Source organism: Pavona decussata, unplaced genomic scaffold, assembly GCF_977016875.1.
Source record: "Pavona decussata unplaced genomic scaffold, jaPavDecu1.1 SCAFFOLD_38, whole genome shotgun sequence".
Classification (NCBI taxonomy): Eukaryota; Metazoa; Cnidaria; class Anthozoa; order Scleractinia; family Agariciidae; genus Pavona; species Pavona decussata.
In genome coordinates this window covers 218,482-231,803 of record NW_028145460.1, presented here as the reverse complement: position 1 = coordinate 231,803, position 13,322 = coordinate 218,482, and the positions used below count along the sequence as shown (strand labels likewise).

The 13,322-nt window shown below is 39.5% G+C and overlaps 2 protein-coding genes across 2 annotated transcripts in view; both read right to left on the bottom strand.

The window, feature by feature from the left end:
• LOC146483423 (uncharacterized) overlaps positions 1 to 10,947 on the bottom strand; it is a 46,331-nt gene extending 35,384 nt beyond the window's left edge. Inside the window, exons 1-4 of the mRNA XM_085105661.1 lie at positions 10,297 to 10,947; positions 4,072 to 4,389; positions 2,552 to 2,875; positions 727 to 999 (exon numbers count right to left, since the gene is read on the bottom strand). Coding sequence (XP_084961787.1) covers positions 727 to 999; positions 2,552 to 2,875; positions 4,072 to 4,389; positions 10,297 to 10,561 — 1,180 coding nt within the window. The 5' untranslated portion in view covers positions 10,562 to 10,947. The remainder of the gene's footprint in view (positions 1 to 726; positions 1,000 to 2,551; positions 2,876 to 4,071; positions 4,390 to 10,296) is intronic.
• The window catches only part of LOC146483421 (uncharacterized), a 203,206-nt gene that overhangs the window by 147,332 nt on the left and 42,552 nt on the right, over positions 1 to 13,322 (bottom strand). The gene's annotated exons all lie outside the window — the stretch shown is intronic.

Below are 13,322 nucleotides of genomic sequence, written 5' to 3'. Positions count from 1 at the left end.
AATTATTTTTTTCACTTAATATGCACTTTAACTAATCCCCTTTGGAGAAGAACGCAAACTGAATATACAAGACATTATTTAAAAGCTAATTATTTTGGTTTTGGCCTAAAAAGAATTAGGTTTTGCTTTGCCTAATAATTTGATGTGTATATCTTAAGTTAAGTTCTGAAACTGGGAATGAGAATTACATATTTTGGTCTGAAGTAGGGCAAGGGTTAATTATCATAACATTCAAACAGTTAGGATAGCAATAAAGAATCTGACGACGGAAGTTTTTTATAAACTCGATAGAGGCTAGATCAACTTTCAGAATGACGTGAATTGCGGATCATATTGATGATTTTAAGTCTGAGATCTGATTGTCACTAACGTTACAAATATAATGGTTATAAATAATCTAACTGACTAATTGCTGGATAAGTGAATGATCATCGCAGTTTATACGCAACTTAAGCAGTTCGGACTGAAAGAAAGCCTGAAACAAATTCAGGCTGGAACGGGATTCCAGCCCATGACCTCTGCGATGCCAGTGTAGTGCGCTACCGATTGAGCTATCAAGCCAACTGGGAGCTGATGAATTTGTGAATTCGTATTATACCCGTACAGGTGATGAGATGAAAGTGAATATATAAAAATTCAAATATTTGAACTGCGGAAGAAAGAATGAATAAGTGAATGATCAATTGCTGTCACTTTCGAACAGTTTATTCAGGTCGTTCCTCTCACCTTCTCTAAAATTCAACGTGGTTATCGTGGTAACTGATCCCAGCTTGTTAGTTGCTTTACACTGATAGCTACCGCTGTCTTGAGGACTGAATCGTGAAATTTTAAGCGTACCATTTACAACCACGGATCGCCCTTGTGGTAACGGAACTGAGAAAGCTCTAGACCACTGAATAATTGGTGGCGGAGAGCCAAAAGCTTCGCAAACAATACTTGCAGTAAAACGTTTTGGTACTGTTATCGCTCTGTGGGGGATCTTGGTAAACACTGGAGGAACTAAGTAGAAGAATGATAGCCGATAAATTAAACATTTAACATCAAGTTTAAACAGCCCATCTTAGAAAATGATCGTACATCGTCGTCTTATTTCTTCAGTTTCAGCGCCAATAAAAACTGACCCGTGTATATACTGAATAAGGAAGCTGACGCATGTGATTTAACATTAATATAACTGAAAGCAATCCATGCCTTCAAAAAATAATGAAAGAAACTTCACTTAAAAACACTTTCAAGCTAGACCCCAGGGGTCAGATTGACGAAACCCTCGGCTTGTTTCTTAACAATGCTCTATTTCTGTAATGACAGTAGACAATTGTTAAGAAATAATACTCATGATACATCTTACAAAGGTACCTAATAGCTAAATTAATCAATTTACGTGTTATATAAATTCACTTTTCAATAATTAAAACTACATTTTTTGAAATAAGCACCAGCCGAATATAATTTGGCAAAACAGTAAATATATCTGATAGATGTAATTTTTCAGTCAGTGTCACAGGCATACTGGGAAAAGAATATCTGAGTTTTGTCAGTTTTGTACAGCCCCCGAAATGATCCCGACCTCGAAATTATCCCCACTTTTCTTCTTGTCGACCCCGAAATGATCCCCAAGGAATTATGGAATGGTGATTAAACATGGGACTGTGGATTGCTCAATAATTAGGGGAAGTAAAGACATTTTGGCGTATGTAGTAAATAGATTTACGGCGCCGATATTAACAACTAAAAGCGAATAAAGTAAACTAAGAATAGGGAACATTTTGCAATAAATGCAATTTGTAGAAACATTTGTAACTGAAGCTAATTAATGTTTTTATGAAAGGTGGACTGCAACTGACATAATGCAAGCACATGGCAGGAACGACTTTAATTCTTAATAGGTATGCATAACTTAAGTAAGTTAGGCATACCTATTAAGAATTAAAGTCGTTCTTGTTATGTGGTTGCATTATGTCAGTTGCAGTCCACCCACCTTTCATAAAGACATTAATTATTCTTAGTTTACTTTATTCTCTTTTAGTTGTTAATATCGGCGCCGTAAATCTATTTACTACATACGCCAAAATGTCTTTCCTTTCCCTAATTATTGAGCAATCCACAGTCCCATGTTTAATCACCATTCCATAATTCCTTGGGGATCATTTCGGGGTCGACAAGAAGAAAAGTGGGGATCATTTTGGGGTCGGGATCATTTCGGGGTCAATTTGGGGATCATTTCAGGGTTGGGGATCATTTCGAGGTCGGGATCATTTCGGGGGCTGTACAGTTCTCCCAACAAGAAACGAACCTAATGGCCCCAGCTTCCACAAGTATCCTGTAGCTCAGTGGTACAGCATCCGGACTAGGAAGGCCATAGCCTTTCCCTTTACTTTTCCCTTCCCGCCCGATGATAGGGACTCAAGCAAACTAGTGGGTATTTTAAACGCGAAAATAAGAGTTTCAGATTTTTCAATAGCTTTTAAAGCTTTTCAAGTTGGTTTTTATATACATGGAGTCGTTTTCCTACACATTGAAGAAAAGAAACAAAAGACAATCTAAATCTCACCCTCAACAAACAGCTCAACAGTTCTCTGTTGTTGTCCCAAGACATTTCTTGCCGTGCAAGCATACTTCCCCGAGTCAATGTAAGCGGCGTTCTTAATCTCTAGCTTATCCTGTTGACCACTTCTGTTCACCTTCATCAGGTCTGAACCATTCAGCTTACTCCATGATATTGAAGGCTTTGGGTTACCAACAGCTGAGCAGTAAAACGTGGCGGTCTGATGCTTAGTCACTGTCACTGAAGCAGGAGATATGGTCACCCTTGGGGCAGATATGGACTCTCCTGGTTCTCCTTTAGGTCCCGGATGTCCAGGAAGTCCTGCATCACCTTACGAAAAAAATGTTAAACAATGTTTCCACAGTTTCGACGAATCAAAACTGATTTATAAGTAACAATTTGAAATGACGAAATGAGGGTGAACCCGAATGGAAAAATACGCAGGAGACAAAACTGACTGTCTTAGTTTGAAAAACAAAATCAAGGTCAAGGTCATGACGATTCTTTCCAGGAAGACGTGATAATTATATTTGTTGTGCTTGCTACACAAACATTTCTAGATTTGGTATCTTTTTTAGGTTTAGCGGAGACAAAAGTATATTACTCTTCGAAGCATTCTAAAATTTTATAAGCAAGGATCTGAGTAAACTAGGAGTTTCAATGTGAAAGTAGGTGCTGCATTAGAGCTGAAAGAATATACTGACAATACAATGGCAATTTTATGAGATAAAATGGAGTAATAAGCACGAAAAATGAAAGATAACTCTTGTGCATCCTTATTCAGCATGAAACCCCTTCGGCGTTTTCCATCAATTAAGTTTACGTTCTTCAGAAATCGCTAGCCCCCTGTCAGTAATGCAAACCTATTTTGATGATGTTCAGCGTCAACGAGCGAACGACAATTTAATACTTTACTGATACTGTGCTCGAGAAGTTTTCTTTTCTCTCAACTGTTCAAAAACAATTTGACTCGACGGTCGAATCGATTATCTCAACGGATGAGAACGACTCAGATTTCGCCAAAAAGTACACAAAGCCAATTGACTTAACAGATGAACGGTTAGCTTTAACTAGTGATCTGCATTTTGACTCTATGGCTGCAAGCTTATCTTTCGCCTCAACGGACAAAGAACAATATGACTCAAAGGCCGAACTATTTACCTCAAAGGGCAGAGATTTTGACTCAACTGGCAAATATAACGCCTCAACGGGCGAATAACAATGTAAATCTACTGGAACTCTGTAGATCTAACGTGCAATTTTTATGGTGACGTCATCCCAGTTGTGGATATCCCGGATAATAAAAAACAAACCACCTGCGCATGCTTCCGATCTTACGTCCGACAAATGTTGGGGTTTTTCCCGCTATTGCAAACAAAGAATAAGTGCTGCCTCGCTACCGCTCGCCAGCAAATATTTTATTTATTATTATTATTCTTTTTTCTATATTTTTATCATTTTAAGACCAATCTCCCGAGTTAGGAAATATGGTTTTTAGCAACGTGAGTCCCCGAAGGCTGTCATACCTTTTTCTCCCTTGACTCCTAGAACTCCAGGATCTCCCGTCATCCCTTGTTTACCGGGCTCACCTGGTGGACCCATGAAACCTTGCGTTCCCTTTTTACCCTTGGTTCCTCTTGGCCCTCGTTTACCGCGAAGTCCTTGGACGCCCCTTGGGCCAGGAGGACCTGGCAGACAAACTTTGCCTGGAGCAATGCAGAATGACTTCCTCATTATCGAGTTTACGTATTTCTTGATTCCATCGCGAACGTCATGCAAACCTTCAAAGTCGCTGCTGTTCGCTTCTAAGCTGCGACGGACAATTTCATTTCTGTCCACTAAACCTGCAAGAGGAAAATTTCCTAATAATTTAATTTTGCGAATGAGAAAAAACAGGAAACAGCAGCAACGAAATCCAAATGCAACAACGTACGTTATTTTGATGACACTTATACCGAATTGCTTTTACTATACATTTAAGTACAAAGAACAAGTAGAGAGAGTAAAACACAGTCATAACTGATTTGCATAAAGCACATATTCATGATAATTATATTGAACAAGTTCCAAAACTTTGACAACAGGTCATTATGCCAACATCTGATCTTCTTCCCGTTGTTTTTGTTTGCATTGACCTAATTACGAGGCCTAATTGAACTGATCTATTGAAGGAGCAAAATACAAGCCACAGGATACACGATCTTATAGCTTAACATACCTCCATTGTGGTAAAATACTTAACATTGTGTTAAAAAAAACACTACTTTATACCCCTCGGAGACTGTAATCGTATCCCCCAATTAGCCCAAAGACAAAACCATTAGCACGGAGGGTATATTTAGGGTCGAGAAAAAAATACCACGCGAATAAACTTTTTCTGATTGATGAAGAACAGTGAAAGAAAAATAAAACGTGAATACGAACTTAGAATGTAAAGAAAGCAGCAAATCAACTTTTTAACATCTTTCCTACAACATTGAAATCAAAGAGACCCCAAAACGTGTCCTCCTTGGTTATGTTGGCGGGCCGTGTTGTTTCCAAAGGTCATCAAATGCAATATGTTTAAAGTGCTACTACGATCAAATTTTCGAATACCTTTTATTTGCGGTTGATTGGTAGTTTATGTCCTAAAGTACATGATCTCCAAGTTATATCCTCATAAGATGAAGGAAAGTGCGATTTTTTTGCGCTCAAACTCCACGAATTTTCATCCGCCATTGAACCGCCATGTTCCTGCGGCCTGGTTACCAAAGGCAGATGGTGTCCAATGACAACAGAGGCCGGGTCACCCGGGAAAAAACAAGTGACGTCAGACTCTCAACTCGAAGCCCAGGCAAGCCCTACGAGGCTAACTTTCTCATACGGTTTCGAACACGTTTTCGAAAAATGTTTCGTTCTTTCAATGGTGGGAAGTCGCTGTGTTGTTCAGTGGTATAACAACTGCTCTAATCGAGCGGCAGGAATTGCGCTGCATGCGAGTCCGGCCGACAGAACGAGAGATGTGTGGGTCCAGTTTGTTGTCTTGCACGTTTTGCTATTTTCTCGGTTTAGTTCGAGGGACACTTGGGCATTCCACCCAAGTCAGTGAACACAAATTAAACCTGATCTTTTGAAAAGGGTAAGCGATCAGGAGATCGTGAACCTGAAAAAAATCTCCGAAGGGGAAGGAGCGGCAAAAGGTAAGCTTATGTAAAGTGGGCGAAATGTGTGAATATTGTTTTTTATCTTTGGTGATTCCTCGATACCTTGTTCAGCACCCATACAAATAGCAGTCACAAATTTTTATACACATTTTATATTGCGTTTCTAAAGTACTAAACTTTGATTGAACGAGTAAATAATGTAAGTGCAACTAGCTCCCGGAACTAGCTTTTCCCTCCGAAGCATTTCCAAAACATCTCAGTGCGATAAGAGTAAGCTTGTGTTTACTTTGCTTGTGCAAAAGCTTGTGGCAAAAACTGTGCAAACAAACGCGAAGAAAACCACTTTGATTATCCATTTTCACTCAGCTTTCGATAAGGTGGTCTTTGGCGTTTACAAAAGGGTTCCTTCTTTCTTTTAAGTGGTTTTCTTGAAGAAATAGTTTGAATTTTTGGTTTAAGAAAGGTTTTAAGAAAACCTCACATTCAGTTGTTTCTTATCAATTAGATTCAATTGGTAATGTATAATTTTAAATTTTGATTTATTTTTCAGACACTGAGTTGCAACAACGTCAAAACCCAGCTCTTACTATTAAATACAGGCCAAAACAAGCCTTGCAGAGCACAACACGTGAAAAATGTGGACAACCAAGAAAAGGCCAGTGCTCCTCCTTAAACTAGCAGTTGAAGAGCATTGACCTTTCTCAAGGGCTTTTCTTGATCTTTTGTCATCAACCACCAGTTGACAAATAGAATCAATAACAGAACTGTTTTCTTTTCATTCATCATGCCTCCTCATTGTAACTCTTTCCATTTCATAGGCTTCTGTTTTAGGGAATGGTCAGAAATTAGTGGGGAGGGGGGGGGGGAGTGAGGTGGAGATTTTAAATTGAGCAATGAAAATGATGTGACCCTCCATAGCAATGCAAATGAAATTTCATGACCCTCCCCCTGAACAGGTAATACAATGTAGCTCAATTACCAGAAAAAGAAAACAAGAATGGAGGCAAACTGTAAGTTACTTACTGGAACCATTTTGCCCCAACATAATTCAAATCATCTATAGAGCCCATTGGCATCATATAACTCCATTATGCTACACATTTCCTTTACATTAATATTTTAATACTTAATACTTGTCTTGCTTTTGTTAAATAATGACTTAAATTAACAAATTTTATTTTGTCTTTTGTATATAACTCGCTCTCCCTGTCATACTATAAATTATGATTGCAAGAGCATAAATTTATGTGACCCTCTGTTTCCACTGCTTATTCTTTCATGACACTCCACCTCCCCCCTCCCCACCCCCTGCTCCCTGCTAATAGGGAGCTGAAGCACAGACATTCCTGAGCCATGTATAGCAACCAGAACTCAAATGTTTTCTCTTTTGGTGTGGTTTTAAATAAATACAAATTTGAATATAAACAACATTAATATGGTAGCCATTTTGGAATAAGGTAAATATGGTTCATTGTCTGCAGTACATTAATAATTTTATTTTTATGTTCATTTGAAAAAGAGTGCCAGAATCTTGTTTCACCAATAAATTTGTTGTTGTACAAATGAAATTGAATCTACATTTTCTAAGAATAAACACTGATCAAGAAGAACAACCTTGAGAAAAAAATCAAAGGTGGCTCAGAACAGTCTCAACTTTACTTCATTTTGGTAGCATGCATTTGCCCATCTCTCACCGCACCAAAAGTGAAAGTAACGAGAACTGTTACCACAGCAACAGTGTATCAGACTCATCAACACTTGCTTGGGGGTTTGCCCTTAGACATGTAGGACAAAGGATGTTTGTTGTGAGGTTGATTTGACCCTTCATTAGAATAAGCAAAAAAATTTCAATTAATACCTGAATCACAAACTTTAACTCCCAAGAATATTGTTCTCAATGTATATTTGCAAAATTCCTACTTTTCCTCCCCTCATTTGCCTAGATGGATGCTTGTTACCAGAAAGCATGCCTTAATAAATTTTTATTTATAAACCTAGTCATTTCTTCAGTGCGTTAAAGCATCCAGTGCAGTGGTGTTTAACCTGATGTGAGCCACCTTAAAAAAAATATATGTACACAGAAAAGACTGTTAATACTATTACATTGTTCATGATGGTGCAAGGGAAGAAAACAAATCATTGCAAATTGTTGTTGCCTTGCAAATTTATTTGTTTATTGATTACTGTACTTATTCAAATCTGGATACAATGATGTCCATGCAGCACCAGCACTCTCCAGGCTTGGTAAGTCGCTCAAGGGAGCAATTTGAACATTTGCACCTGAGAAAATATTGAACCAAGAGGAAACTTAGCATCAATTACAAGGGAACGATCAGCTTAAATTCAAGCCATTGTACAGAGCTTTTCACTACAATATATATTCTTTTTCCATGGTAAAAAAGTGCAAAAACAGTAAGCTTACTCGGAACCGAAACTTAACTGTGCACTCTAATTTAACACCAAGGCAAACTTTCGAAAGCAAAGCTAAAAACCTAAACTTGACTTCGATTTCAATTCAACTGAGTCTCCGGTAGCCTCCCTCCGGGGAATGAACTGGCTAGTAGTCAAGAGAAATTGTTGAGGATTCTCAGGCACTACACTTTTTAAGCTTGCCTGTTTTGTTAATACAGCAAATAACACATCTAAATATCAATCTCTATCTCTAATATATCTTACCCGAGGGATGAACGACTCAGCAAAGTCTGCTCTTCCTTTTCTTGTAGCAAAAGCGCTAGCTGCTGAACTTATTCGGCTGCCTCTTCTTCAGACGGAACTAGCTCTACAGAGTCAGGACTTCTTAATTTCCTTTGCCTATATCATGCGAAGACGATCCAGGAGAGCTTTCTGTGGTCAAAACAGCTCTGAAATTCGTCGCCAGAAGGAGGACTACAGTACTCGCTCGATCAGCGAGTTGAGAGTATTACGTCACGACAAAAACACAATAGGTTTGAATAAAAATACCGCAACTCCAATCACTTTCATACCGCGGGCTCACTGGAACATAAATTCATAATGGCGGACTCGAAAACACCAGTTTTCAAGGCTCAATATTTTCAATTTACGGGGCCCAAACTTCATTTCAGTGACCAAGACAGGTACAGCCACATCGGATAAGCTGTAAAGAACGTATTTTTGTTTCATACGTGACATGAAGTTTTGATCGTAGTAGCACTTTAAACGCGTAATTATCATACTGGGCCTGATTGTTTGAAAGCCGATTAACGCTAATCCCCGATTAAAAGTGAACCGAGGTTTTCATCTCGCCCATTAAAAGTGGTTTTTGAAAGCTAATTTTTCCTCGCGAAGCGAGGGCCGAAGGCCCGAGCGTAGCGAGGTTAATAAATTTGTCGGGCCGAGCCGGCCCTAGTGGAGCTAAGCCGCGCGAATTCGAGCGAAAAATATATTTATATATATGTATGTTTGTATATTTAGTTGAAGGTGTCCGCAATGACGTCAGACTGTCTGGCGTCGACTGAAAAAAATTTGCATACATCGGAAAAAATATGCGTGCATGATCAAATTTCAACCGCAATGTTCATCAATATTCACTGATGCAGAACTATCTCTCCAGAATCTTTTCCCTTTCTTCCAGAAATCTTTTTTTGTGAAAGATTGCATTGAAGAAATTACACGTTTTGTGGCCGCGGTAAAATAATTTTCCGTGGGAAATAAATTCATCGAACACGACAGCGCTTCACGCCCGTTGTGCATTTCATCGCGTCAGAAATAGATTTTTAACCGCAAACTAGCCCGTGGAACTACGAAAAGACCATGCTCATCAAAATAGTTGCTATGTTCAGAAACCTTTTAATCTCCTCATTTGATGCTACAACACGAAAGAGGGCTTTCCACCCAGCCCCAGCTTCGCGAGGTTTTGCGAGTCACGTATTTCTAGTTAGCTCATGCGACATGTCTAAGTCAAACCTGAGGGACAAAAATCTTTGGCAGAACCTTAAATGATTAGTCATTAAACTAGAATTAAAGTTCACGTTAATCCAGGATTAGTTTAGTTCATACAAGAGATTCCAGATAGAATACGTTAATTCGTCTCTTTTTTTATTTAAGTCCTGAAGACAAGTCAGTCACCGACTGGGAGGTCTTCCCGTGAAGGTATTCGATTTGTCCTACAATAACAACAGCTACATGAATTCGTACTCCATTCGAGTACAGGCTGCCCCGCCGAAATAACCAAAAGGGGGCTAGAAAGACAGGGCAGCTGCCAAACTGAGAGGATGAAGAATATAATAACAGGGTCAGGCACAAGCATATACAGGAAGACAGGCTCTATTTAATTTAACAACAGGAAACCGGAAAAAACATGTCTTTAGGTTACTACGCCACTGTCTACATTCCGAATAATGAATTGGACAAAAGCACAAATCAAAAATGAATCATTGCACACTACTTGTCATTTGTACGGGGATGCACGGGTGGTGGTTTAATGGAGAAAATTCGACTGGTCAACACTTAATTAAAAGTTTTGTATTTTGCCTCAGCTAGAGAAAGCTTGCGACCCTCTCACGCATAAATAACAACTCAGTCACGGGATTTCTGAAACATTCTTCTACAGTTCTACAATTTCTGCACCAAGCCTTCAAAGTCACCTACCAATGGCAGCATCCACGTCCTCGTTCGCACTGGCCTGGGGTTTAGCTTCTTCTTTGAGAGCATCTTTGACTTGCTGAATTTCCTGCGAGAACTTTGAATCCATCATTTTCGTTTCACGGACCACTGTTTCGAGTCTCACGAACAGCGCAATGGTTAACAGAATCGCAACAACAGACAAAACTATAGAAATCTTGTGAAGAAGTGAGCAAGCTTTCTCTGTTGGCATACGCTTCGGCTCCTTGAGATCCTTTATGCCTCTATCCATTGCACGTTTAGCGGTCAAAATTGTAGTAGATACAAGACAACGTGCCTTCGTGCCGAGACGGTATCAAGTATACCTTCTCGGAATGCTGGAACTAAACGGGAAGTCGAAATCCGATAGCAACAATTTTCACAGGTATCCGGCATCACATCAATGACCTACGTGGCATCGATTGCCCACAGGAAAGAAGAAACTCTTGCAATGTAGCGCACACTTAAATCAGGGTCCAAAGGGATTTAGGGCTCCAGCCTTTATGAAAAGGGGCTCCAGTCCCACGCCAAAGTAAACAGGGCTCCCAAGAATTTGATTAAGGGCTCCAGGCTATACTATTTTTTTCTCCTTTGATGTAACAGGTAAAATCAAGTTCTAGGATTAAAAAAATTACAGCAATTTTGTATTGATAAAACCTGTTTGTTGTATCTCTCCACTCATGTCCACTCCACTCGTGTGTAACAGTTATTTACGTCAAAACAACAGAGCCGGCTCCAAAAGCGCTGAACGAGCGAGTCCAAAATTCATGAAGAGACAATTTTTGTATTCCTCATGCGCGACCGGCTAGTCACGCACGAGCTACTAAGCTCACAATTTATCAATGTATACGGTTGCAGTGCGACGTGCCTTACCGTGGCCACCCAACAAACGTTTTTGACAAATTAGCCAATCAGGATACGCCAATTTTATAACAATCACGCCTTCTTGCAAAGTCCAACAGGCAAGTGACGCAACAACAAATTATTGAAAATATGTCATTTTGTATTTTATGAACAAGGAGGAAGATATCCTGACTGGCTAACTTAATTGTAAATACAAGTTTGTTGGGTGGCCACGGTAAGGCGCGTCGTACTGTAAGATTTGATCGTGTCAATTGACGCTTCAAGCTCAGCTTGCGGTAAGACCACTGTTCATACTGTTTGACTTCCACACCATCATGTTTTAAACCAGACCAAAAAGTAAACTGCGTGTTCGGTCCGTTCGATCGTGTTCTATTTTTATCACTATGTTTTACTGTTGTGTCGATTGCTGAGAGATAACTCAATGGAATCATGGTTGTTTTCAAGTTAAAAGTGGTGAGCTACTTGTTTCTGGTACAGTTCTTTTTTAAGACCACCTTCAATTCAGTTCCAATGTCAGGTTCAGTTTACCCTTCAGCGACGAGGATATTTAATTTCGTATCGTCATGAAATATTTATCCTATCAAATGCTAAAAGTAGTTCAAATGAACTCTTACCAAAGAAGATTTAAGCGAATGTTCAACGACCAGTGGAACTGCGCACAGAATTTGTACAACCAATAACAGGAGAGTAATTATCACCGAAACTATTCAAAAAGACTAAATCAGACCCTTGAAGTGAAGATTAGCAAAGACCTGTTAAGAGAATCAAATCCTGCATTTCTTCGTAATTTTGACTTTCACAGTCTTCTTGCATTAATCGTGGAAGATCTCTTTGCTGAGATGAGAGGGGGATCTATAGACACTACTCAAGTGCTGGAATTTGCCCGTCGATTCTCCTCATCTACCCGAGAGTTCTTTAAAAGGCTATCACGCTGTGTAGCTTTAATTGTTAAACAGCAGACCACATTGTGCCATTAGCTTTGCAGACTGGCCAAAGATGGCCAAGTTAACAAAATGCAAGCTTTCAACAACTTATTTTGCTCAGATGAGGGAGTGGCAGCAACAATGTGGGTAAAGTGTTTGTCAGCAGAGAGTGCAAAAGAACGGCCGGGCACACTACCTGTAAATGCATATGGGGAGGAGAATGGTTCTACCGAACTCTTTAACTTTTCTCAACATCAAGACGATGCCTTGCCATCTTCACTCCACGAAGAGAATGTCAGATTTTTTTTTTTTTTTATTTTAATTTCTTAATTTCAAATTACATCCAACAATACTTACACAACCACGTCCACAGAAAGACAATAAACGGCCGGCGCAAGAAGAAGATGAACGCAAGATCCAGCCGGAGGAAGTTTCAGCAAGAAGATCAAGAAGGGTCAGAAAACACGTCAAAGACACTGACTCTGTTTCGTTTGATTTTCTATTAATTCCTTGGGTACGAATATTTTCCCTGACCAGGCATATGGAAAGAACAATTGGAGAGAAATGAAAGTGAGGTAAGAGTGAGGACATAACTGTTGTTTTAAAAGTATATCAGACTCTTGAGACACTGTCTACAGTCAAAGGATGTTATGTGACGCTCAACGACAGGGTAAGTCGTAGAGGTTAAAACCCTTATTCAAGCAGTACTTCTGTCTCAACAGTAATTAAGAATTTACAGCTTTAGAAAAGAAACCCCAGAACACCAAAGGAATACCATCATTACAGTGGCAAAATAAATGATAATCTACCTGTAGTTTACCCCGTCTCGGTTGCCATTGGTCAACAAACAAAGTACGATATCTGCGTGCAATTTCAGAGGTTTGGGTTCCGAGCTCCACGGCAAATATTTTTAGGGCTCTATGCTCCAGAGCACAATTCTATTAGGGTTCCAGGCAGCGAAAGGATGGGACTCCGCGCTCCACAGGGAAAATTTTAGAGCGCCAGAGTTCCTTCTGAAGTGAAGTTAATAATTTTCTCCGGGACGAAGTTATTACAGATGAACTTCGTAGGGCGAGGCGGGGAGGAGAGATACTCCCCTTTCCTCCACCACTTACTATATGTATGTGCGGTGGCAAAGCGTATGCCTTTTTGAGCCGTTTTGGTCTGAAAATGGGTAAAGATTTTAACGATTTTGATCTGAAAAATTAGTAGAATGTTAAAGAAACG